Source organism: Paroedura picta, chromosome 6, assembly GCF_049243985.1.
Source record: "Paroedura picta isolate Pp20150507F chromosome 6, Ppicta_v3.0, whole genome shotgun sequence".
Lineage (NCBI taxonomy): Eukaryota > Metazoa > Chordata > Lepidosauria > Squamata > Gekkonidae > Paroedura > Paroedura picta.
In genome coordinates, this window is record NC_135374.1 from 93,794,159 (window position 1) to 93,820,669 (window position 26,511).

The 26,511-nt window shown below is 40.1% G+C and overlaps 1 protein-coding gene across 3 annotated transcripts in view; it reads left to right on the forward strand.

Moving 5' to 3' along the window:
• ANKRD10 (ankyrin repeat domain 10) overlaps positions 1 to 26,511 on the forward strand; it is a 62,273-nt gene that overhangs the window by 25,386 nt on the left and 10,376 nt on the right. The window contains exons 1-3 of one of the 3 annotated variants that reach the window (XM_077343765.1): positions 4,966 to 5,287; positions 11,228 to 11,380; positions 14,205 to 14,296. In XM_077343765.1, the coding sequence (XP_077199880.1) occupies positions 5,087 to 5,287; positions 11,228 to 11,380; positions 14,205 to 14,296 (446 nt within the window). In that variant the 5' untranslated portion in view covers positions 4,966 to 5,086. Of the gene's footprint in view, positions 1 to 4,965; positions 5,288 to 8,851; positions 8,906 to 11,227; positions 11,381 to 14,204; positions 14,297 to 26,511 lie in introns of those variants that run through there. The other 2 variants (XM_077343767.1, XM_077343766.1) reach the window with 2 other exon arrangements.

A 26,511-nucleotide genomic window follows, 5' to 3' on the forward strand; every position in this document is an offset into this window, starting at 1 on the left:
AACAACTATTGATGCATCCCCTAGCTGATTTTCTGCAAGGTTTGGTTGTGACTTGTAATAGGCACCCCACTGTTATCCCCCCCCCAAAAAAAAGAAACTGATTGCTAGGTCTCATGCCAACTCTGTCACACAGGCCTGAAGTGAGAATTTGAGAGTGAATGCTTTCTTTCCCATAGATCAAACTCCTTTTCTGTTTTCCCCAACAAGATGAGTGGTAGAGTGCAAATGTGTGGTCGGCCTCAAGTGAGAGGTAGGGTGTGAGGGGCGCAATATCATGGAGTTGGGAGGCCTACCCCTTCTCTTATGACGCAGGGACACTTCCCAGTGGAGTCTCCCCTTGCAACTAACTATTCCCCCTCTGTCAGTTCCACAAGTTCTACTTTGGGTGGTGTGTTAAGGAGGGACAATACTGGTCCTTGGTAGTCTCACGGGAAGTGGTCGACATCAGTCAGCCTGCGGCAGCTATCAAAAAGGACTCCACTGAGGTCATGGTCACAGCATTCCTTGGAGAGCCTCTCAAGTCCTCCCCCATTGTAATCCCTTGGAGTACTCATCAAAGAAGGCCACCACGTAGCCTGATCTTTCCACTCTAGCTGTGAATCTTCTGTCCTGCCTGCCCACTAGTATTCAGAGCGAACATATGCTCTCCAATATGGGAGACATAGTTAGCTCATGGCACTCATGATGGTGGAAGAGTTGGCATTTCTTGCTTGGGTACCCACCTGTTGACCTAGGCAATGCAAACTGAAGGATATGTCATGTTGACCGCAACATCTTATTCTCCTCTTGCCCATTCCCATGTGCGTTGAATAGCTCATCTGGCCACAATGGTCATTGAGAGCTGGGGCCGCTATGATGACAACTGGTCCATAGTTCCCAGTGAGATGGTCCCCGAAGAACTCCCACACTAAGGGCCAAGTTTACATTATTTCTCCAGGCACACTTCCCCTCTCTTCAGGGCCCCATGCCAAATACTTCTGAATTTCTGTCTTTCTCCATGCCACCCTATATTGAAGTCTTCCTCTACATAAATTCCTTAGAAATAAGTCTTCAGTTGCAATCTGCCAAGGGGTATCCTTACTCATCTAATCTCGCACTGTCCTGAGATCTACCTCACATTCTCTTTGACTGACTCTCACATTCTCTGGCCTTCAGGGTGCCTTGGTCTTCTGCTCTTGCACACAGTAGGTGAAGGGCTAGGAGGCTGATGGAAACGGACCCCCTTTGGGGCTCAAAATGTCACTGTTTTGGGACATGGGACAGAAACAGTTCTGTTGACCTATCAGAGCTTAGGACTCACCACAGACAGAGCCTCCACTAGAGGTGCCACATATTCTGGCAGCTGCCAACCCGTTTGGGTGGGTAGGTGCAGATAGGTGGCAGTAGTGAACGAGACAGAGACTAATGGTCAGTGATCTGCCCAGGTAGCCGCAATCCAAGTGGGATTAACAGTGGGGAGTAGAAGCATGGCTCTGTTAAGGGGCAGTACTCCTTCCCATTGAATCCAAGGTGCCCCACAGAACGCTTTTGATGGGAATAACATCCTTCCCCACCCAACACTCCCAATGGAGAAATAAGTCTACAGTGGTCGCATTCAAGGTAGAGTGTCGGGATGTGAGAGTGGAGCTATAGGCTGCAATGGGAAGTTTGTCCACAAAAATCCATGAATAATGGTTTGCAACCTCTGTTACTGGGAATTAAACTTCTGTAAATGCTGAAGGGAGGAGCAGTGGAAGTGGCAGTATGGTGTTACGGTGGAGCCATGGCTGCCATCTCTCACAGGTGGGAGAGGCCAAAATCATACTCGGCCATGCCTTGGCATCCAATCAGGCATCCCTGCCTTTGCTTGGCTACCTGGTTGCCAGTCGTGCCCCAGAGTTCATTATGACAATTTCTGGGGACAAGGGGGCCTCTGTATCTTCTGCACAATGGATCTGGAGGGCCTACCTGCACAGCAGGGGATGACCAGGAGGGCCCTCAAGCTTGGAGGGACCAGGATGTGCTGTAGCTATCACCATACACTCTGGGTCCAATGCTCGTAGGTAGATATGCTCAGCAGGTGCTAGACAGGTGGATAGATGGTGGTGCAGGTGGGCATGTAGATAGTTTGTTAGGTAGGCAAGTAGACAGTTGGTTAGGCAGGTAGGTAGGTAAGTATGTAGATAGTTGATCAGGTAGGCAGGTAGAAAGTTGGTTAGGATGTTAGGTAGATAGGTGGGAAGTTAGGACCCAGGGAGCATGTTGGGAGCTACACCCTTCCCTCCAAGCTTGTGGACCCTCATGTGTGGGCACTACTTAGCCCCCTGGTAAGCTCCCCATGCCCATTTCAGTCTGAATGCATAACTTCAGCCAAAAACTAATATTAAAGGAATGGGAACAACTTTGGGGGATAAAACATTAAACTAACAAAATAAAACCATGACATGGTAAGGTAGGTGGGTGGATGACCACTTCCCAGGGGCAAAGGGGCGAAGGGTGGACATGACATGACCAAGAAACCATGTCTACAATGAGGTGATACAGTCAGGAGGCTCCACAGTGCATTTCACATGCATAACATAATAGATTCTATTAGATCTGCACCCACTCACTCCTAGTGGAAGACTTAGCCTCCGTCTGAACGAGGTGGGATGGGATGAAAGACGTTTTGACCACTTGCTTGTTTACTGTAAATTGGGGTTTTACGGGGGGTTTGTTGTATTTTAATGTTTTATTTTGTGAACTGCTGGGGGTTCCTAGGAAATGTGGCGGTATACAAATTGAATTAATTAATTAATTAACTAATTAATTAATAGTGCCCTGGGAAACAGCTAAACAGTTAAAGAACTCAAGCAAACCCCAAGGTTTGTGAACATTCAGGGGGGTCCGTGCAAGTTCGGGGTTCGTGACATCCCCTGACCTGCGACCACCCACATATCTAACCAACTTTAATTTTCTTGTTATCTGTTCCAGAATGGAGTCTTATGAAAGCTAAAGTAAGCCCTGTTGAAAAACTCAGCCCAAGATTCTCTGGCACAGAACAACAGGGAGCCAACGTTAGGAATTCCCCAGTGGAAAATTACAAGACTTTTTACCACTGCAATCCGAGCACTAGAGCTATCGGTGACTTGAAACTTTTCCATTACAGTGACTTGGGCAGCTTTTCCAAATTCATCTGGTGAGTCTTGATGGAAAGACCCAGCTGGTGCAACCATTACAAATCCCAGAATGAACTACACAATATGCCTTTTATTTTCACTACATCAATGTAATAATTTGGCAGTAGGACTTCAGAGGTAGCAGCACTTCCAGTAAGAACCCAATAGGGTTGGCACTGTATGCTTAATTTCAGAAAGATCCCAAATAATCAAGCCCCTGGTTAAATGCACTCCACAAGGGGCCTTTACCCATGTGCTTCTCTGACAGCAGCCACACAACAAACTGCATTTAAAATCAAGTGACCATTCAAAAGCAGCAATTCATGACAATAAATGGAGCGCTTGGGGAAGGCGGGGCAGACTCCTATATCCAAAGCCTTGACAGTACCTAAACCAGTTATTTGTATCCTGATCACTGTAGATTATTATTCAGTGCACAAAATAATTAATCAAAGTTTGAGTGAATCCAGTGGCACTTTTAAGTCCAACAAAGCTTATTGTTCTCTTGCTTCTGACCAGCAGTTACCCACCCACCAGAATCTATCTTCCTGAACTTTATGTGAGGTCAAAATGGACACCATGAATAATTTTACATAAATACTCTGCTAGGATGCACCCAGTCTGCAAACATTTGACGGAATAAAACAGTGAGAGGATCATTAATGGGAAAATAAAGATATGACTACATTTATTTGGTGCCAGGGGAGAAACTGTGTATGTAATTGGTATGTCTCTGTTAGCTGCAGAGTCCATATCATAATAACAACAAAAAATCTTTGAGGGTGAGGGATCCTCTGAAGCCTAAATGACCATCCAGCATGATATGAATGGAGTGGTGAAATGCACTGTTTTCACATACTGAAACAATTTCTTTTGAATAAACAGGGGCCTTTGTGGCACTTTAAAGACCAACAGCATTTTATTTCAGCATTTGTGCAATAAGCAATGATTAAGGTTTGGAGATATTTTATGTACAATGGTGAGAAGTGGGCTCAGGACCATAAAAACCTATGCAACAATCATGATAAATCTTTCAGGTGCCATAAGACTCATACTGTATTTGTCACTGCAACAAAGGCCAACTTGAAAGAAGAGATGTTTTTTATACCCTGTTTTTCACTGGCTGGAGGAGTCTGAAAGTGTCTTACAATCCCCTTTTCTTCCTCTCCCCACAAGAGACACCCTTTGAGATAGGTGCCTCTGAGAGAGCTCTGACAGCACTATCAGGACTATGAGTAGCTCAAGATCATCCAGCTGGCTGCATGTGGAGGAGTAGGAATCAAACTCAGCTGTCCAGATTATAGGACTGCCGCTTTCAACCACTATATCCACCAGGATATCTTATCCATTAGGCGCAATGCTTGACGAGCCCATGAAAACGTTCTAGTTTCTTTTAAAATGAGCAGGGATGAACTTGGGGGGGGGGGGGGTTTGTTGTCAAAGAAAATGTTTTAATTCTGTTTTCCCTACATCAGGAAACAATGACATATCTGGGCCCACAGAAATCTCTTCCATTCTGCCTGAAACAGAAGAAAACGTAGATCAATTTAAAACTGGCTCGAAATTAATTTCCAGTGTTGCTCTAATTATGGCGGAAGGGCGCCCAGAAGGCCCATGAAAATGACCAAGCGGCCTTGACCGCAAGGACTCACACAGCCGCGCTCAAAATCCCAGGCGGCACAGCTCGACTCCGGGCGGCATTGGCGGGTCGCGGGAGCGCCTCGCTTCACCCCAGCGGCCAATAGAGCCGTGCAGGCCGGCCCGGCCCGGCCGCGCTTCGTCGCTCCGCCTTTGCGAGGGGTGGCACCGCCTTCAGGCCGGCCCGCCCACTCGCCTGCCTTTGTGCTCGGCAGCCGCGGCGCTGTGGTGGCAGTCGGTGGCTGGGCGCTGGGCCGCTTCCTTCGCGCGCCGCTCGGTTGGACGGAGCCCGCTGCCCCAGTGCTGCCGCCATGTCCCTGGGATCCGGCCCGGAGGCGGGCTTCTCGAGCGAGGAGCTGCTGACCTTGCGCTTCCCGCTGCACCGCGCCTGCCGCGACGGCGACCTGCCGGCTTTGTGCGCTCTGCTCCAGAGCGCGCCCCGCGAAGACTTGGCCGCCGAAGACTCCTTCTACGGCTGGACGCCCATCCACTGGGCCGCGCATTTCGGAAAGGTAGCTGGAGCGGCGGGGCCGGAGGGGAGAGAGGAGCCGGCCGGGCGACGCCGGTTGGACGGGCGGCCGCGAGGCCAGCCTCTGGCGCTCTGCCTCCAGGCGTTGGGGGAGAGCAGCGCGCGCGGCGGCACCGCCGCGGCCGCCATCTTAGAGCGTTTCTCCCGCCTTGTTCTCCTCAGCGGGGTCTCGCCCGGGAGGGGGCGGGAAGGAAGCCCTCGTTCTCTTGGATGCTGGCAGCTGCCGCTTCTCCATTGGGAAGCCTCTCGTTGCGGGGGCGGGAAGGACTCCGAGAGGATAGGGAGAGTGCCCTCAAAAGAGTGCTGGCGGTGGCGCTGGTTGCGGTCCTCAGCCTGCCTCCCCTTTAGTAGTGGCGACGTGCGGCCGGGCTCGCTTTGCCGGCGACGTCCGCCTGGCCTTGTGGTCCTCAACGCTTGGAAAGATGAGCCCCGGATCTTAAAAAGGAGCCTTGTGGCGCTGCAAAGGCGGCCGGGGTTGTGGATGATGCCTAAGCGGCGCGGGCTAGAGGTTCCCTTCCATGAAACGGGCTGTAGGCAAAAATAAAACCAACAGCAACAACAACAGTAACACCCCGCCCCACACATGCACACGGCTCAGGAGTCTGCTAGCCCCTAAAGCGGTTTTGTTTTCTGTTTCCTTGCATTTGCCGCTGCGCCCAAGACAGATTTCTGAGCTGCGGTGCATTGGCTACGTGCTTTGAGTGTGCCCGGCCGTTTTGGTACTCCCGCACCCTTCAGGCCAGGGGTAGTCAAACTGAGGCCCTCCAGATGTCCATGGACTACAATTCCCATGAGCCCCCTGCCAGCGAATGCTGGCAGGGGGCTCCCGGGAATTGTAGTCCATGGACATCTGGGGGGCCGCAGTTTGACTACCCCTGCTTCAGGCCATGGGTATTTTGAGGACCACAAGAAGTCGCCCGTCCCCTAAATCTGTTGATTGCCTTTGTATAGGTATAGATAGGGACAAACCTTATGGGGGCTTCTCTTCATCATTGTTCCCTATGCAGGTGACATTTGTTACCTGTGCGTTGGTTTTCTCATCTGTTTCCCTTTTCCCCCTTCCTTTCCTTTTTTTGACCCGAGTTCATTTGTCAGGATGAAGCCCAGTAGATTTGCTTTGTAAATGTTACAGGCTAGTTGCTTTTCTGAAGCTCTTTCTAGTGTCCCAGCCACCCTGCTTCTTTTCCACTTCCTTGTGGCTTCACCCTCGGGAGAATTTGCAGAAAACTTCCTAGCCCCACAATTCAAATGGCAGGTGCCCTTGTTTTGTTTTAATTGGAAGCTGTTGCTGTGCCCTTCCAATTAAATGTTTAATTGGAGGGTGTTGCTGTCCTTTTTAATTCCTAAGGGGTTTTTGTTAATGCTGCAGTGTTCGAATGTTTCTTGGTAGATTCAAGAGCATCCTGTGGCTGCTGGTGACACTCTTTGAATGGGCTTTCTACTTGAATTTTGTGTTGCTCCCTTTTTGTCGCTGGGGGTGCAGAAATAGTAAATTATTCTGGTCTCTGGATCATAATTGCCCTTGTTCCAGTCCTCTTCAGAAAATGTTATATTTCTGCCACTTCATTCTTAGGAAGTTTTGGCACAAACAAATCCATGATTTGCAGCCCAAAACATTTGAAATACGCAGGTGTCCTGTGGATCTATAAAAAGCAGTATCCAACCCACTGCTGTTTTAGCCCATCAGCACCTTCCATTGTTCAAGGTTGGTCCAGTAGGAAGGGTTGGGTGGAGCTTGGAGATTATCTTAAAACATAGGAGTGCCCTGTGTAGTATTCAAACTTTTGAACACCTGGGGACTGTTTTCCCTAGTTATGATTTATTTGTTCCTACAAAAGCAGATAAATCCACTGCAACTGTTCTTTCAGAGCCTTGGAAAGATGAAAATGTTTGTTCAGATAGCAGGCAGGTCTCTGCCCGTGTTTGGCAACAATAAAACTTTTCCTGATTAAAGATCTAAGTTAAATTTAATTGGGATTCTTACCATATCAGCTATTTGTAACAAGTTTTCTGTTGTTTTGGTGCAGTTCGTAAAATTCCACTGAATCTGCTCTATTGGTAAAATACTTGTATTTCAAAGGAATAAAGTAGTTTTCAGTATTTTTGCATAGATTGTTGATTGGGATCAGGTTTTTTGGTAAATATGGTTTCTTCCTTACAAGGTCTTTTAAAGAAAAATGACAGAAAAATAATTTTACATGCACATAATCCTTGGGTCACATTTGAATGCAAAGCTTATTTAAAAAAACTAAGCTTGTTAAAACTGCACCGGGACATAATTTGATAGCCCTTTCTAGAGGCACTTGGCTGTTTCTGGTCAGTGCCTGGGCAGTAGATCTTGAAGGTGTATGTCATTATAAGTTAAACAAATACATTCATTGCAGGGCAACCAGGAAGTAAATATAATAAATAATGTACCATTTAATGAACATGACAACAGTGATTTTTTTGTTGAGGTTGGCTAATGCATTCAGTGTAGCTAATCTAATCTGTGGTATATGAGGAAACTGAATTTGCAATGCTTGGAGAGCCATAGTCTGTTTAACCTTTGAATCATACAATATTCATTGGATGTTGTTCATGCTTTAAACGAATTTTTGTTCACTACAGATTTTGTTTTGTCTTTGGCACAGATAGACTGGTCAGAGGTTAAAGAGTGAATTCTGCTGTCAGTATAATTAAGTGTAAACAGGTTTATAAACTAACAGTGGCATACCAGGCTTGTCTCTGCACTATTGTAGCGCCTGTTTCCTTCCTGCACCCTTGGTTACATTTCTGGGTGTACATACTAGATTCTGTCATTCTGTACAGGCTTGTCAGCAAGATTAAACCCAGGATGTTGTTAGGTAGGAGGAAATGCACAGTGTGTGATGCTTTTAGCCCTGAGGTAGGGGTGGGTGGGGGGTTGAATGTATGTTTAAGAGTATGCAAAACACTTCTTAACACAAGAATTGTTGGACTCAAGATGAAAAAGTCTGAGGAATTTGTCAGTTTTTTCCAGTGGAAAAATTGGAAGATTTTTTTTTGAGCTCATGAAAAGAAAAACCTACTACACTGTAGACCTTTACAAAATCTGAGTTTTTATTGTTTAAATGTAAATTATGGCAGCAATTAATATGCTGTATGTCTGGAGATAATACATAGAGTTCAGTAGTGTTATCAAATTTAGCTTACTATCTAAATGTGTTGGTAGTTTTACCTATTGGAAGAATTTCTCGCCAATTAACATTCTACTTTTGGTTTACAACAGAATTTTTATATCTTCAGCCTTTTTTTTTTTTACAAAACTTTAAGACAGCGAAAAATTGTATATATGCAGTGGTAGTATAGGTGAATCAGTTTTCAACTCAAGCAAGTATACTTGCAATTGTTATAATAAAAGAAGATATTTGCACTCTTAAATTCCATAAAAATGCCAAATAGTACTTTAAGTTAAAAATTACGTATTTTAAGTTGTTAAATCAGTAAAAGAAGTTATCTGATATGAATATAAGGAGTGCATGTATTTCTGTCCCTGCAAACAAAGCTAATGTTGTTGTTGTTATTTTCCTAGGGACTCAAAATGTCTGGAAGCTTAACATCTGTAGGGAGGACATCCCAGGTGTTGGTTCAAGTTTTTGGCTTATTCAGTGATTTCATAGTACTTCAGGATTATTTCCCTAGCTGATCTGTCTTTTTTAACTTGCATCGTAGTGTAAACAATAGTGATATTAACTTTGTATGCTTCACACTACTTTTACCTTCATTCATTGGGTCTATCCTATTTCATTACACTTTTATTACTGTGTTTCACAAGAACATGGAACCTGTGACCTCTCTCACAATCCATTATGTCTTAACTACCAAATCTATTCCTGTGACTTAAACAGTGAATCACACCAGAAAGACTTATGACTGGATTGGCACCAGGCTTCTTAATGTCCAATTCCTGCTCCCCACTTCAGTGACTCACTTATATCCCAGAAATATTTTTTTTCCAGTAAGCTTTTGAAGAAGGGATCTCTGACTCAAGAAACTTAATACTGGAATTCTTTAGGGTCCCTTTGTTTTTTTCATGTATAACTTTACCTACCACATAGGCACATTAGATGTCTCTATTTCAGATAAAAAGTACCAGGGGGGGGCAAGTTGCACATACAATAACTATATAGTACAGTAGTCTTGGAGAAACTGTCTACTAACTTCATATTTGAAAGTTCTGAGTCCTATCTCTTTGGTTTTATATGGCAATTGGTTAGTTGTTCTAATTGTATGCATTCATAACTTAGTTATGCAGTGTATTCAGAGATGCATATAAATATCCATTAATTTATTCTTCCATGCTGTTTTCTAAAGGGAGTATTGTACTGTAGGGAGGGGGGACGGATGTTGGATTACACCAAAACCCAAATACCAGGTCACTATGGAAACCACAAATTGACTTTGGACAGATGGCAGGCTTATAGGATATTGTGATGGATAGTTTGTTATGGATAGTTTGGGGGAGCCCAGTGCAGGCAGTGAAATGTTTGCTGAGCTGTCAGGTTTCTTTCAAAGGCAGGAAAGACCAGTTTCCTCAACACCAAATTGAAGGGTGGGGCCAGTCTGATCATAAGAAGTACCATCATAAATACACTTAGCCTGTACAACTGTCTGTGAAACAACAATGGCTTAGCATTCCCAAAAAACTTTTGTAACCAAACATTTATAATGAACCACTTTACTTTAGTGAGAGGTATGAATTCAAAGTCCTCACAAAGGGAAAGAAGCTCAGTCACCTTCTAAATTTGGCCCTCGTTAAGTCTCCAAAGATATGCTCAGGGTGTTTTGCATGACAATGAGTGTTGTGTTTGGTAAATTTGATACCTGGGTTTTGGGGCTGGCTCCTATGTCCAAAGATGGTGTTTGTACGTCTGTGGTGTGGGAGGACTTTGTCAAATTTCCAAGACGTTAGTAGAAGTAACCTCTTTTAAAATTCACAAGCAATTCACAAATTAGCTGCTGGGGGATTTTATGGGGGGAGGTTAAATGCCATTGTGAAAATCTTTGAGTGATTTTCACTTGTCAGAATGTAAACATAGTAAAAGGGCAGAAAAGAAAAAATGTTAGCTGGGGGTGTGTTTTCAGTATTTTTGTGTTACTCCTTAGTTTATGGAAGGAGGAAATAATTTAATGACTTATTTGTAGGCTTCAACATTACTTGTAGAGCCACTTTGTGTCCACAACACTGGATACTATACAGCTGATATATATTAATGGCTCGAATATGAAACACATAGAAAAACACACCATGGCACACAAAATCCCATTTAGGATTATAGCCAGACCATACTCTGTTCTAGAACATTTCCCTTGTACATTTTGAAGGCCTAAATGGTAGAACTATTTGTCCAAGGTGTACCAGTGTTTAACTGTAATCAAGAGAGTAGGATCATTCTGTAACATGACACCATGTAGGAATGGTTGGCCAGTTGTGTCATTGTCAGCCTCCTCAATTTCCTCAGATGTTCAGTTGTGTTAATATACATCATTCTGTCGCACCCATATATTCCCAGTCTGTGGTCTGAAGATGTAATCCAGCAGGGACAGTGTGATCTTTGTGGCTGTACATTATAAAAATCAGATCCCTGTGGCTGCATAGTTTAGCTGCTCTTGTTGTGGAAGGGCTATTTAATCCAGGTTTGAACAGTTTAAATGTTGTGGGGATTAGCAGACTGGACAGTAAGAGAATCCTTATAACCTGATCTGGTAGATGAAAGCTTTTCTGCCTGTTTCCTTTCAAAGTACATGATGCAAATCAAATGATTCTGGAGCTTTGTAGCTTTCATTGGCCACAGACAGATAAAATTACAGGTGACATATGGGATATTGGGTTCATACAAATGTATAATTAAATCTCTCTGCTTCTCTCCCCCCCCCCCCCCCGCCCAATTTCTTTCTTAAGTTGGAGTGTTTAATACAGTTGGTGAGAGCAGGAGCTACTGTAAATGGATGTACCACACGTTTTGCCCAAACACCAGCCCATATTGCTGCTTTTGGAGGGCATCCTCAGTGCCTCATCTGGTTAATTCAGTCAGGAGCCAACATAAACAAACAGGTATCCTATTTTCTCTTTTTCTCTTTTTTTGTTACCTGTTCCTTTCTTTCCATTGGTGCTTTCGGGTTTGTTGTTTGTAAAGCCTTCATTATCTTCATTGTTCTTTTTTGACAATATATTACTGGGATTGCCTTGAGAAATTACTAAATACAATTATAGTAAAATAAATATCAAATATCATACATTAGTCATTAGTCTGCTGATTGCTGCCTATCATGCCATTGTTAGAAGCAGAGCACACACAGGCTACTACTGTTGTGTTTAAAAAAAAACAAAAACAGTCTTTTTCAGACCCCAGAGCTCCTAGACACTGATCCATTGCAACTGGGGCCTTCATGGCAACAACTAAACTAGTAAGCCTCCATCTTTCAAGGGACTCTGGCTGACTTGTTATTCATAAGCGCCTCAGTCCTTCAGTCCCACCCACCACTGAGCAGCGGCAGAATTACAGTGATAGGTCTGGAAAAGAAAATGTTTCTGTCTGCTGCTACCTCCTTTAGGTAATCGCCTGACACTGCCATTATGTTAATGCTGACCTTATTAGTTTGCTTCTTGTTGTTTTAGAGACCTGGGTTAATATTGCATGCTAAGGGAGCAATGCATTTTACGTCATATTTTTAATTGGAAATAAGTACTAGGAACAGTTAACCCTGTTCTCAACAAATCCACCACTGAAATTAGAAATTCTAACGTCAAAAGCAGAATGTGCTGAAGGAGAAAGGTCTGCAGCACAAAGATCTACTCAAAAGGTATCAGTATTTTGACCTCACACACGAGGAGCGTATAGGTTGGAAAATACGTTATTCATCTAATGGTACTCACTAAATTAAAGATAGAAAACTTTTGTTTATTTACAACTTTAAAGGAACATTCTCTATTCTGGTTGCAATGGGACTTATTCCAAAATACGTATGTATAGGATTACAGTTTATTTGTGAGCACATTTTTCAGCTTGACATTCCTGTGGAAGAATCTTCTTTAGAACCTAATTTTACATACATTTACATACAGGTAAGTCCTCATTAATTTAGTAAATCTTGCATCTGGTAAGTATGAATAGTATTGTAATCTAGAAGTTGAATACATAAATAAAACTAGTATAGTGGTTTTGAAGCTTTCAGGAACTAAAATATTGCTGTCATACATCGCAATTGTTTGTTTTTTAATTGCTAACATTTGGATGGAGGGACAAACCTGTACTCTTATCTTTGGCCAGATTCAAAATTTATCTTGGAATGGGAGCTTATCTGACTGTTACCATGAGGTCTATCGGTGAAGGGCTGATAGGAAGCCCCATTGCAGAAGGGCAGGGGTGTCTGCCCATGGTGCAGGCGCAGCAGGACATGCAGTCAGTAAAGAGAGGCTGGTTGAGGGCTGCAGCTGCTGGTAGCGGAGGGAGCATACCATCAGGCCTTGGATGGGGGGTAATCAGAACAATCTTGCTTGTTACGGGGGCTTTAAAGCTTCCATGCAGTGCATATTAGGGTGGCCAGTGGATAAGCACTGCGAGGATACAGTGTCAGAGGGGCTGGGTGAAGCTGAATTGCAACTCTGGTGAGAAGGAGCCCCAATAAAGATGTTAGTTGAATGAATTCATCTTCCATACGTCTGCCTGGGACGGGACCTGCCAGGATTTATATATGCTGTCTGTCAAGCTTTCTGAGGACATTAGTGTGCTCTACATGTCCCTTCAGGAAGTAAACCTGACAACATTATCAAATTTTGTTAATTTGAGAGAAATTAAAAAGAGACAGTTCAGTGAAAAACAACACCAGGGGGCATTTATGGGGGGAAACAAACCCCAAAACACACACAATAGTCAAAACGGTGAGTGATGTAGAAAGGAAGAGCTTGCAGAGTATTACCTCAAGGAGAAAAAAAAATAGGGAGGCTGCAAAGGCAAGCTGTTTTGGTCTGGTGATGCTGTATCAGAAACACAAATCCACACATTGTAATTCTGCTTGCTCAAGCAATAGACGTATTGCAATTATTTGCACAAGAAGACATTCCAGTTGGACTACAACTTAGCACAAGCTTTTTCAGTACATTGCTGGTCTAGCACTGGTGGAAATTTTGCTCTAGATCCAGGCCATTGATAGGTGAGCCAGGATAAAACGGTAGCTTTGAAAGCTCATTTTGGAGTAAAGAACAGAACTAGTTGGAGGCTGTAGGGTGACTTTGTGTCTGAAGTTTCTCATAGTGATCTAGAGTGCCCTAGCTTTCCTCTCTGAAGTTGCCTCCATTCTGCTGCTGCCATTAATCACTTTACTTGGCTCCTGCTGATGGTTCAAAGACAGTGATCCACACAGTGACATATGATCATTCTTGTCCCTGTCCTTTCTCTGTTCCCCTTCGGTTGTTAGTTTACTCAAATTAGTGTAGTTGGGGAGGGAGAACAAGCGTTTTTACCTGCAGTTTTGTGTCAGAGGGTAGCTTTGTTGGTGTACAGTAGGACACATTTGAGTCCAGCTTAGATACCAACAAGAGTTTCAGGGACAAAGCTTTGACCCTCAACAGGTTATACTCTTGAACTCTTCTTGGTCTCTGAGGTGCCGCTGTTGAACCCATTTGCAATTTTGCAGGTGTTCTGTCCATGGCAGTAACTAAAAAGTCGCAGAGCATATGTCTTGGCCGAATCAGAAGGGAAGTGGCACAGCCAGCAACTTTCTCCATCAACTGCGAAGTATCCAGCAATATTCTGCCCAAAGCATTCAGATAATTGTTTACAAGGCTGATGTATAGATGTCTCTTACCACTGCATCCTGTAGTCCATTCTTAGTTTAGACCATTCGTGTTTGATACTAATATACTACATTTTTTGCAGGATTATGTTGGTGAAACTCCTATTCATAAAGCCGCTCGGTCTGGCAGCATGGACTCCATAAGTGCCCTTGTGGCTCATGGAGCTCAGATAGAGTAAGTAAGGTTTGGGGATATTCTTAGTAGTTGTGTGTCTAGTTAACTAACATAGAGCAGTATACACAGATATTAACTAAATCAAAAAGCCATACAGTTGGCAGCTTACTGAGAGCTTCTAAATTAGACATGTTGAATGACACTAAGTGCTATATCTTTAACATGTCTAGTCATTTCCTTTTTAAAGAGATGTCAGTTTTGATGGAGTCTTCTTCAGTATAACTTTTGAGTTTATAGTATTAATTTCACTTTTTAGAAATTTTAAAATACTGTGTATCTGTCTTTAAAATATGACAGAAAAGCCCAAAAGAGTTGTAGATGTGCATGTTCTGTGCCCTTTTGTTAGAGTTCTATTCTTGCAATTTAACTTTTTCTTTAAAGGTTTTATGTTCCTCGTACATTCAGAAAATCTCACAAACCATGACAATATACAGCATGGACAAAGTGGATGCCGTATTCACTATAAATGTTGAGTATAAGCTGTATAGCTTATAATAATGTAAATAATGACATTCATAGTTTCTTTTTCAGCTAGTTTTATTTAAGTAATATTTTGTATCATATTTCAAAAGATGAAGTTTACTAGTTTAGTAGAATAAGAGAATTCACTGCTTGTTTAACCCTTTGGTTTCCATTAAATGATCAGTAATACTGAAACGCAATAGTTACAATACATTTTTCTAAATATTTTATGTTTTATTGAAGACAGTTGGGTTTTAAAGACTATATCCAGTATAATTATTTCTCCAAGAAATTTTGGCCCTGCTGAACATGAGTCTTGCTTGAAAATTGATCCATTCCCCTTACCATGTTTAGGGCCTACAGCCTGCCTCATATATGGATGCCTAAAATAAAGCCATTGTTATTTTGAAGAACTAGAATTGCATCTTAGATTTAAACCCCAAAGGTCATTAAAGTTAATTAAATTAACTTATTTTCAGTTCACGCAAGAATTGCAGCTACAAGATACTTCAGTCAGTTGGTGCTGACTTGTTCAGTTCACTGTACTTTCAGACATTATCAGGTTGAACATTCATGGTTTGAGAAAAGATCAGTTAGGGCTTTTTATAGTTTTACCTGCTGTAATTATTTTACTTACAAAAGCATTTTCATATAACCTTGAGATAGGCCCATTGGTTGGAGCTCATGGGGCTTGATTTCCACATATTTTCTTGACTTCTAGGGTCCATCTGATGGAATATCAGACACCATTCTTTGCAGTCCTTTTCTCTTAGGATGGAAAAATTCTCCCATCAGTATTGCTCCTTGCTCCACAGAGTCTGAGTTGTATAGTAGTTTATTGCAGCCAGCCAAGATCGTACTGCCTTTTACACACCTGAGATTTCTTCAATATGTGCAGCCAGTCAAGATCGTATTGCCTATTACACACCTGAGATTTCTTCAGTATGTGAAATAATGGCAGTGAAAATGTTGAATATTGTTGAAATCCAACCCAGTGAAAAGGAGTAAGGGGAACAAGCTGAAGATAGTAAAGCAAGAAAGAAGGGGAGCTCTACAAAAGGAACTGAATTAGAACAGCAGGGGCCTTGTACAGGGATAATTCCAGACAACACTAGCAACAGCAGCCAAGTATAGCCTGGGCTAATACATTGTCCAGCACTCCCATCTTACTGTTAAGGTACAAAATGTGCAACTTAGTGCCTGCATTTAAACATAATGACAAATCATGGCTCATTCTTTATAGGGAATGAACATTGGTGACCATCATTCGGATTTAGACGAACTATGTCTTATTCAGAATACATACAGGGATAGTAAAAGTACAAATCTAGGGACTTCCAAGGTTTGTTCTGCGCCATATGTCTGAATGATACCCAAAGAATTCGTAGAAGAGAACTGAACATGTCAAATAGTACCAGATTAAAACTAATTGATGTCTAGTTGGCATCTTTCCTGATAAGAAAAGTTAATAGCCTACATTTTTAAGCCTGCTTATCTGTACATGTAAATAGAGCCTCAGATTATGAGTGAAGTGACTTTTCTACCATATCTGTAATTGGATTGCACATTGTGATGTGGCAGAAAAGACAGAAAACAAAATTTCAGTAATCTGCCCCATCCTCTTATTTCAAGTATCTACTAGTGAAAACAGGTGACACGAGCTTTTAAAACCATCTGAATATTCCAAGTTGCTAAAGACAATTAACCCTTTTTTCCCTTCTTATCCAAACTAACAGATCAGCATGTCACAACTGAAGGTTTACATTCCTCCTGAGCAGCCCAATACAGAAAATTCAGCTGATTAAAGCAAAACTAAATTCCCTTCTTGTCTACCTTCTCCCAGTACCTCCCATTTCCAGCTTTATACATAAAGATTTTAAGCCTGTGACAATTGGCTGTGGACAAATATGGTCCATAAACACTTGTTTCTACCTGTACAGGAGTGAGGAAGTTCTTCAGCCATCATAGGTCTCTCCTGCCCAGCCAGACCTCTTTTGTGCTCTTGCTCTCTCTCTCTGCCACTTATTCCTGGGGAGTATGCTATAAGTACTGCTAGCCTCCTTTTTCTGCTTTTACCCACATTTTATAAGAAAATTCGGCCTTCTAAAGAAAAGCAGCTGTCCTGGTTTGGAAAAAGAAAACAGGCAATTTCTTACTGCTGTGTGCTGCATGTTATGAGGAACAATCAAAGATCAGAACCTGATTATCAAAGGTCAATTTCTTTTGGCTTTTATCAAATGATAATTTGCAGATCTGCCGAATAACTATATAAAATTCTGCTAGCTGTGAAAGCTTTAAAATTCTGTGAATCGTGTGTTGAGAAAGACCGCAGTAGACATGGTAACAAATAAATAGTTGAATATTGAAATATCTATATGCTGCCTTTCCTGCTGACTACGGCAGCTCAAGGCATGTTGCAAAGCCCAGACAATATAATCTAGAAAAAGCAGGTGTGCAACTTTCCTACAAAACACACACACATTCCTCTGGGAGAGAATTAACTGTAGTGCGTGTTGTCCACCATCCTGAGTCCACTTCACCAGACAGGGCAGTCTATAAATTTAAATAAATTATTTGCCATTAGTTCTCATAGAATCATAGAGTTGGAAGGGACCTCCTGAGTCATCTAGTCCAACCCCTGCACTGTGCAGGACATTCACATCCCTATTGCTCATGCACTGTAACCTGCCACCCTCTTGAACCTTCACAGAACCAGCCTCTCTGTCAGATGGCTATCCAGGCTCTGTTTAAAAATTTCCAAAGATGGAGAACCCACCACCTCCCGAGGAAGCCTGTTCTACTGGGAAACTGCTCTGTCAGGAACTTCTTCTGGATGTTGAGACAGAATTTCTTTTGAATTAATTTCATCCCATTGGATCTGGGGCAAGAGAGAACAACTCTTCTCCATCCTCTATCACCTTTTTAAATACTTGTAATCAGATCCCTCTCAATCGTCTCCTCTCTAGGCTAAACAGACCAAGCTCCCCAAACCTTTCTTCGTACGTCTTGATCTCCAAACCCCTCACCATCTTTGTTGCCCTTCTCTGGACACACTCCAGTTTGTTTGCATCACTCTTCAACTGTAGTATCCAAAACTGAACACAGTAAATGATCTGATTGATCATCTAACAGAAGTGCAGCATCCAGCATTGCCCATAAGAACTTTATCAAAAATAGGCACACTTGGAATTAAACTGGAATAGTGTCATAATGTAGAAATAAAATTAATTTGTCTGTAAACTAGCTCAATCTATTCAGGATATAGTAGAATTTAAACCGTTTATGTAACAAAAAAAATACTGTCTGGTATTGGATATATTGGGTAGGAGGCACAAACTTATACTTTTATCTGAATAAACCTATTCGGTTGTTAAAGGAATGAGTTCTGTACAGGTTAGGGGTGAAGTATCCATCCTGCAGCAAGGATAGAAGTCCTAAAATGCTAGTTTCAAATCTGGCTATTTAAAATAGCCTGATAATTATATCCTTTTGTTCTTATATATGGCTTTGGAAATTTTAGGCATCCAAATCTGAAAACCCAGGCTCAGACTGGGTCATATTTTTTCTTACCATCTTGAGGGAAAATAACAGTTTCACAGTATTGTCTTTACCACAGCATATTTAAAATCTTAACTAACCTCATGGTACAAATGACAAAGTGTTCAGTCAGTAGATTAACAGTACTTATAAAGTCACACATAAATATGAACATCACGTAGTGTTACCTGGATTTCTGCTGAAATTGGTTGTCGCTACCTGAGGTTGGTTTTAACCATACACATTAAAATGTCTTGGACAGTTATTAATATATATTTAGTAATGTTCCCAGTATCTTCATGTAACTAGCTTTTTACAGTTAAAAATGAGATATGCCTTCTGGTTCTTGAAAAAACCTACATCGGCAAGATTTCTCAATGAAGCCTTATTGTTAAATAAGTATACATTGAAGTTTTATATTTTAAATGATTCAAAACATGGATAATTTGCTGCTTACAGCACTTAATTTATACTAAACAAATTCACATCAGTTTTGTTGGGAACCGAAGGGCCTTAGCATGTGGTAATTTCTTTGAAACTTCTAATCTAGTCCTATAAAAAGAATGACCTAGCATTTCTGAGATAAATAAAAAGTATTTTAAATTAAGGTGATATGTTGCTTTCCCTGTTGCTGAAATTGGATCTTTGAATTGTGTATATTTAAGAGAAAGCAATGTTAAATGTACCCAGTGAAAAATATTTTGATATGTTTGTGGTATTTACCTTTTCATTTTAGCTGGAGCATATTCTGTGCACAGTATGCCCAACAGACATAAACATGGTTGCTCCATTAACTTTGGTTCAGTGTTCAAGGACACGTGAAGAGGGGAAGCAGGTGGTCCCAATGTCCTCATATCAGTAAAAGGTTTGAGGTGTAACTTTTTAATGTGGATACATATTTTGGATTATCCATAGTAGTGAATTCATTATGACTGAGAATGAGAATAGCACATGTGTCAGTATGTAACTTTGTGCCAGCATATGTGCAGCTTTTGGTGCCATGTTTTCCTTTGACTTTTTAGTTTGACATTTAGTGACCTTAAATATAAAATGATTTCTGAAATACACAGTTGCTTGTTTTAAAATATAGTTTCACAGATTGCTTGTAGCTTTCATTAGACAAGAAAAAGTTACAGACTGCTTTTATAACTCTCACATAGAAAACAGTTTGAACAACAATAACGGGCTTTAAACTGCATTTCTTGCAGTAGTCTGTATTCTTTTACCTTTTCTATTTATTATCTTCAAGTTTCAAAGGATACGATCACCATTTGGGGGTACTTTTTGATGAAGGTCCAGTCTGGATTCATCGGAACTAATTATCATAGGAAAGAGAGATTGAGGCAAATAAAATAAAGGAGTTTAATGTTCTTTTACAACAGAAGGTTTCTAAACCTGTGGGTGCCGCATTATCATTTTTTTCATGTATCAACTTTCATAATCTAAGTAGAGCTCTGCAGAAGCCCTATGAATGTGCAGTGCAATTATGTTAAATTATGTCCCCAAAATGATAAATATTACTTCCATATCCAATTTTGAATGACAAAATAAGATTGTGAATATCTAAATTGTTTGACAGTGGTTACGGCCATTATCTAATGCTACTAAACAAATAGATTTGGCTAGAACATACAGGTTCAACTCATTTGATTCTAAACCACTATATGTACTAACAATGGTTTTAGAATTTAAGCTATGCTTTCCATATATGCAATAGGAAGTAATGATTTAGGGCTGCTTGTTTGCTTCGCTTCTGTTTTCCATCTTCTCAGTTCAGTATCCCAGAAGTTCATTCCCATCTCCAAGATGCAGAAGTGTTTGGAGGCCAAACGATGACAAAAATTGATAATGCCAGGTTAGGCATCCTCACCGAACCATAGTAAATGTTTTCACAATATACTGAATGTCATTTCTTTTGTGGGCCAAGTTCTGTTAAAGATACTATTTATCGTTTGGTGTTCATGTTCTTGACATCTTACTCATCTTGTGTCCTTTCTTCAAACCTTTTATAATGGTGACACACAGATGATGGTTCATATGAAAATATACATTCAGTGCTGTGATCATAAATTACTTCATCCTGCAGCATTTCTTCCATAGGTTCCTTTTTAGTACCTGTTTATCTTCAAACTGAACATTCCGAGATCAGCTTCCTAGTTTTCTGTTTTTATGGAGACGTTCTGGTTGCTTACCTGCAGGTGGCACTGTTGAGGGCAATGTCAATGAGGATTGACAAATCAGTCTTCATTTGAGAGCATCTGGTGTTCATATTTATTGGGATTAGATTAGAATTTGAAGATGGGAGATCTCTATATTTAGTCATGAGCTGTGGAAATTGGCACTGCTGTGACTGTTTCAGGGCAAAGGGATGTTTATTGCTGAGCAGCATCAACTTTTGTTTCTAGGAAACTGTCAGGGAGAACATTGCATTATTTATCCCACTGTCGGAGCAGATATAGAGAATCATAACATCTCAGAAAGGAAAGAATAATGGAGAAGGGAAGTCCAATATATACTACCCTGGGTTCTTAGGAGAAAGGATGGAATAGAAGTGTAAATTAAATGGTAACCATGTAAAAGGAATAGAAGACATTACTTTTTGTCATGAGGGAGATAAGGTTTCTAATTTTTTGTGTGCTTAAATCAGTTTTCTCAGAACTATATTTTGTCTATGATAGTTGTTCATTTTGTTACTGGGGTTGAAAAGGGGGAAAAAACATCCCACAAACTATAGCTTTGCTGAAAGCTGACTATTCAGGCTAACACATATTCTGGGATTCTTGACCATTCCTATTTTGTCACTTGCACTGCCATACATTTTTATCCCTGTTTTGGCTTTCCCTTTTTTAATCTAGTTGAACAATGCTTTTTGTGTAAGGGTTTTTTGCCAGATTAAATCTTTATATTTACAACTATTACATTTGTTCTAACTCAAGTTAATCTTAATACATTGTTACCTTTTTCTCACCCTTTGGTTGCAAAGGGTTTCAAATTTCTATCTCTTAAGTGTAATCCAGTAGGATCTTCTAATGTAGTGTTCAGTTATATTTATTTTACTAAATTGGTTCCCTGAAGGTTTCCCCCCCCCAGACCACATTAATGCCCAGATTTTTCTCTTTAAATTGTTAGTCTCAAATGAGACTCTTAGTGACGTGAAGTCACATGAATATGGAAAGAGGTTTCAAGCTAGCAAATAGTAATACAATTTTGACCAAGCACTCTCTAGTGGTTTAGTTATTATAGGTGGTCTTTATTTTTCTTATATCATCAGTAATATCACAGGCAGGAGATGTCGCTGTCTAGCCAAATTTAGAGAAAGCACTAGCAACAGCAGTGGATGTGGTGGCTGAAGATGAAAAGGTGTCCACAAAACTCAGTATTACTGCTTGAGTACTAGGTGGATACAGTCTCCTCTGATAACAGAACTTTGTTCATAATCCAGATGTTTTCCACAAATTCATAGCTACTGCACATCTGTGAAGCTGACTTTTTGTTTGGAAAATGCTCTCTTCTACATGCTCCTAAATAAAATCTCAATGTCTTCCCTATAGAGTGCCTTTTTGAGCTTCTGCAAACTTGAGCATTTCTGGTTTTAATTCAGACCTTTAATTTGCCAGCTAATGTTGGAAAGGTCACCTTTGATATCTTATAGATACACACTTGTTTGTACACAGTTTCTTTTCACTTTTATTTGCTTAGAGCTGAAAAACTGGACAAAAAAACTGCCCTTGGCTTTGCTCAAGTCGTCCCTTGGATTTTTTTGTAGCCCATTCTGCAAGACTAACTAGTGTTTATATTTGCTTTGTGTCAGATATTGCTATCTGAGCCACTTTTATTGGCTTCTTTATCTCTCTTTCTGTCAGATACACGTTCATCTCTAATAGAAGTACTATATTTCATCCCACAAAGAAAGGATGTTCTGCTTCAGGCTTTTTGGTTCTCTTTTAACCCCTAATTTCTTTATCACTAACTAGACTGAATTCAGTACTTGCAGAAATAATCATTATTAAGGTTCATGTTATGCACGCACTGGTATATTTACAGACCCATGAGTCCATATTCTCTTGACCATGTCCTGACTGGCAGTCCCTTAATCCAAAGATTTTTTAGGAGAGTGGCATGGGAGAACAAAATTCCATATCACCTCCCAACTCCTTTCACAGGAGTTACTGAAACTCTAACACTGTTATCCATAGCTTTAGAGTACGTTATTCAAGAAGGGTTACAAATAGTAATAATTTATCTTGGGACCAACCAGTATTCTCTCTCACTGCTTTGTGCTTTTATTTATTTTATATTTATTTATTGTACTTATAAACTGCCACTCCCAGGAATACTGGCTCATGGCAGTTTACATATAATAGATAAAAAACCCATACATCATAAAAACAAAGTAAAAAAATTCGAACCCCAATCAGTAGCAAAATTCTATTCTCTTAACAATTGCAGCATAAAACACTACCCCATAACGCTTCACTGAGCCCGCTTTCCATAAATACACAGCCGCTGATGTCAAAAAGGAAGGGGCAAGATATTAAGCAGCAGACATAGTCTAATACAGAGTTCTGACCCCGGAGGGGTCAGTAATGCAGGGCTCCTCCGCTTGCTGCCTTCAGAAAGAAAATGAAGGAGAAAAGGAACAGTTCTCTGTAAAGTCATGTGTTTAATTCTGCTACAGACTTAAGGTGATGGTTGAGGAAACTTTTACAGACTTAATTTTTGTGAGAAGATACTGTATTGTACAAGTTGGTACAAAAAAAGAGGGTCTCATTCAAAAATGACAACTGGTCTCTAGTATAGACTGGAATTCATAAATCTTTCTTTCTCAGCCTTACAGTTATAGCAAACCTTTATATAAAAAGCTAGATGTCAATTTTAAATTGTAATAATTACTGTGAAATGAAAATGTGGCACCAAAATATCTGTGTGTCTGCAGCAATTTCTGCAGCAGTTTTCAGGAAATGGCTTCTCAGTTTTTCAGTAGCTGTTAAATCAGTGTTTTGAGATCATTTTGTTGTGCTTTCTATTCTTGGATGCCAAAGGGTTAAAACTTTCAGTTTATTGTCTTAAACATTTTGCTTAATAGCCTTGGACTGGTGTCTGAGGATTCTATAGAAGACCATTTTTCACTGTAGGAATACAGTAGCAAGATAGTTTATTCTTTAATCCCATGTATTATCTTTTTATGTAGGCATACTTAGTAATTTTAGTTAAGATGCCAGTTACCAAATTTTAAAGTAACAGAAGCCATAAGTTGACAATTTGTTTCTAGTACCTATCATGTTTACATTTCAGAGAACTGACAGAATTACATTGGGCTTCAGGATGAAAATCCGTGCTTGAGAGTCCGTGCTTGAGTCAGGCGCGCTGTCTCATGATTAAGGTGGTCACATGATGATGGCTTAATGATAATGAATTATGTGCTACAGCACTTTTTGTATGCTAATATAACTTTAAATCTTAATGTTGCCTGCAAGTATGTGATCCCTTATGCTATAAGTTACCTGTTTTATGCACCATTGCCCGTTTTTTTTAATCAAAGAGAAGATTCTGAAACTATAAAAACTACACATGTCAATGTTTTACAGCTACGTAATTCGAATTGACTTGATTTTTTCAAGTAATCCTAGAAAGGGGGAGCATTCCATATAGAAACTGCTGAAACTGCCACAGGTGCTTCTCCGAAAACCTTACAGTTGTGGCATTGAATGTTCAGTATCGCTTCCTTTCTGCACACAAGGCATACTGTTGAGGTATTTGTTGCGGTGATTGGTTTTAATGCTAATCTAGGAATTCAGATATAGAATATATAGATTTGCATGCTTTTGCTTACCCTAATTATAAGTATCTATATTTTATTTGTAAACTAACAATATATTATAAGTTTAAATATTTTAAATGGGCATTTTACATTAAGAAATGAGGTTTTAATTTCTTAAATTGTCTTATGGCATTAATGAAGAAAATGTTTAAGCTGAATATATTGTGGCATTTTAGGGGGTTATTTTCAAAATATACCCCTTTATTAAAATAATATATTTTAAGTGGGTCTCTGTTTTTGTTCAAAGTATGTGACATTATAAATGGACGGTACTTTCATGCCATCAAATGGGCCATCTACCACTTGCTAGTAGTCTACCTTCTTATCTCCTGCTCTTGATAGATCTTTGCAAGGAAGAAAACACTAGGTTCCAGGTGTCCTTCACTGAAGTCAGATATATACCACATAATTAGACTGCTTTTTTAGGGAACATTTAGGGACATTCCTTTGAAATGTCACTTTTACCTTGATAGTTGTCCTTGCTGTTCTGGTAACTTTAAATTTAAAATTGTTGCAATAAAAATTTATTAATTATTGGCTTTGTCCTATTTGAAATACTTCTGAAAGGTATGTTATCTGATCGCATGCATTGGACAGTACTTATTTCACATTATTGAAATGAAAATACAATTATAAGAAATCTTCAGGTGCCTCACAATCTCACAGTAAAATCCAAATTACATTTTGATTCAGTTTGGGCTGAGATACGAGCATTCCTGCTTGTTTGCGTGTGAATCTCATCTGGGAGTATTGCAGGATTTATATTCTTTATATTAAAGGTTACAGCTAAATGGAAAACTAGAAAAACCCACAGATGAGGAAATTCCTTGCTGAGTCTAATAAAGTCATAAAGATTCTCAGCAGTATATTATGCAAGAGGAAAATGGATGAGGCAGATGAGAACTCTACTGTCACTGATATCTTTAGCATTTTAAGCACGTGCATCACCCCAAGGGTCAGACATGACTCGGTGTTTGCACAGGGGATACCTTTACCTTTTTACATATACCTCATTCTTAAAGGTCAGATGTTAGCTTTTTAACTCACATGACATATATAAAGTACATTTCATGCAAACAGCTTGAAGCAAAATATTAGCTTTCCTGAGCTAACCTCTTAGTAGCAGTGATTATCTTTCTCCCCACAAGCACTTCATATTGTGTACATATTCATGTGAGCATGTATTATGCTCTGGAATGTTTCACATGATGCCTTACTTTTTTCTATCTCCCTTCTCCCACCACCAAACTTGGCCAACTATCCGAAATCTTTGAATGTAGCTGTGTTTTTATGGCAGCAATCTCTTCTCCATGTGCATAATTTATTTTTATGACAGTAGTTATTAGCAGAATACATTTGAAGATGGTATTCACATCTGTAGTGATCTTTCTAGTCAGCCAATGTATAGTATCTTTTTATGTCACAACACCCTGCAGTCCTGCATATTCATTGTACATCTTGACATGGTTAGATGCAAAACTAGGATAGGGCATGTTTTTAGCCATTTTTCCAACAAATATAGAAATCAGTTCTGTCTGCAAACCCCAGCTTTTCTATAGTAGTTTAAAGCTTAGGTTAGCTCTATGTAAAACCTTACGTAGGAAACCTTGTAGATGTAAACCCTTACTGCAAGGTTTTGCCCAGTAATTTTTAGAGTTTGCCAATGATTGGTGACTAAAGTTATAAAATTTTACCGTTCTTTTACTTATTGTTAATGTGTATTCCCTTCTGAATATGTACCTCCAACTGAATTTTATCTTATGCATGGGCCTAATTTATATTACATTATATGATGGATTGGAATCTGGTAAGATTTGTGCTGGTCTATGACTAATAATGTAGATCAGGATTATTACCTTATTACTGACTGGTTGTTTTAATTAATTAGTTAATTTCAATAATCTAGTAAAGCGTTCCCAGGTGACATTCCACTATTAACAATGTACCATCCCTTTATTTTGTCATCTTTGGTGTATGTTTGAAATTGAAAGTTTTTACATGTCATGGAATAGGAATAAATAGCTTCCATAGCATTCTCTGCTTGAAGACTTACTTACACATTCTTATTGAGTACCATTTTAAAATTAGTAAATACTAAGCTTAAACCAACCTTTAGGATAAAATAAAGTTTTGGTGTAGTTAAGAAAAGGGAGTTTTTACAGAAGGGCTTCTTTAGCTGTCATCTGTGTTTTTTTGAAGTCAGGTGTGTTTTTCTGAAAATAGGATTTGCTTGCATTAATTGTCATTTCCTTACAACTCCAAATCATTGATACATCTTTATTTACAAAGCTGCATTCCCTCTCCTTTGTTGCATCCTTTGACAGGAAAATTGTCTTTCATTAAATTCCTGCAATTTAGCATTCTTGAAAGATTTTGCTTCTTTAAGAAGTTCTGT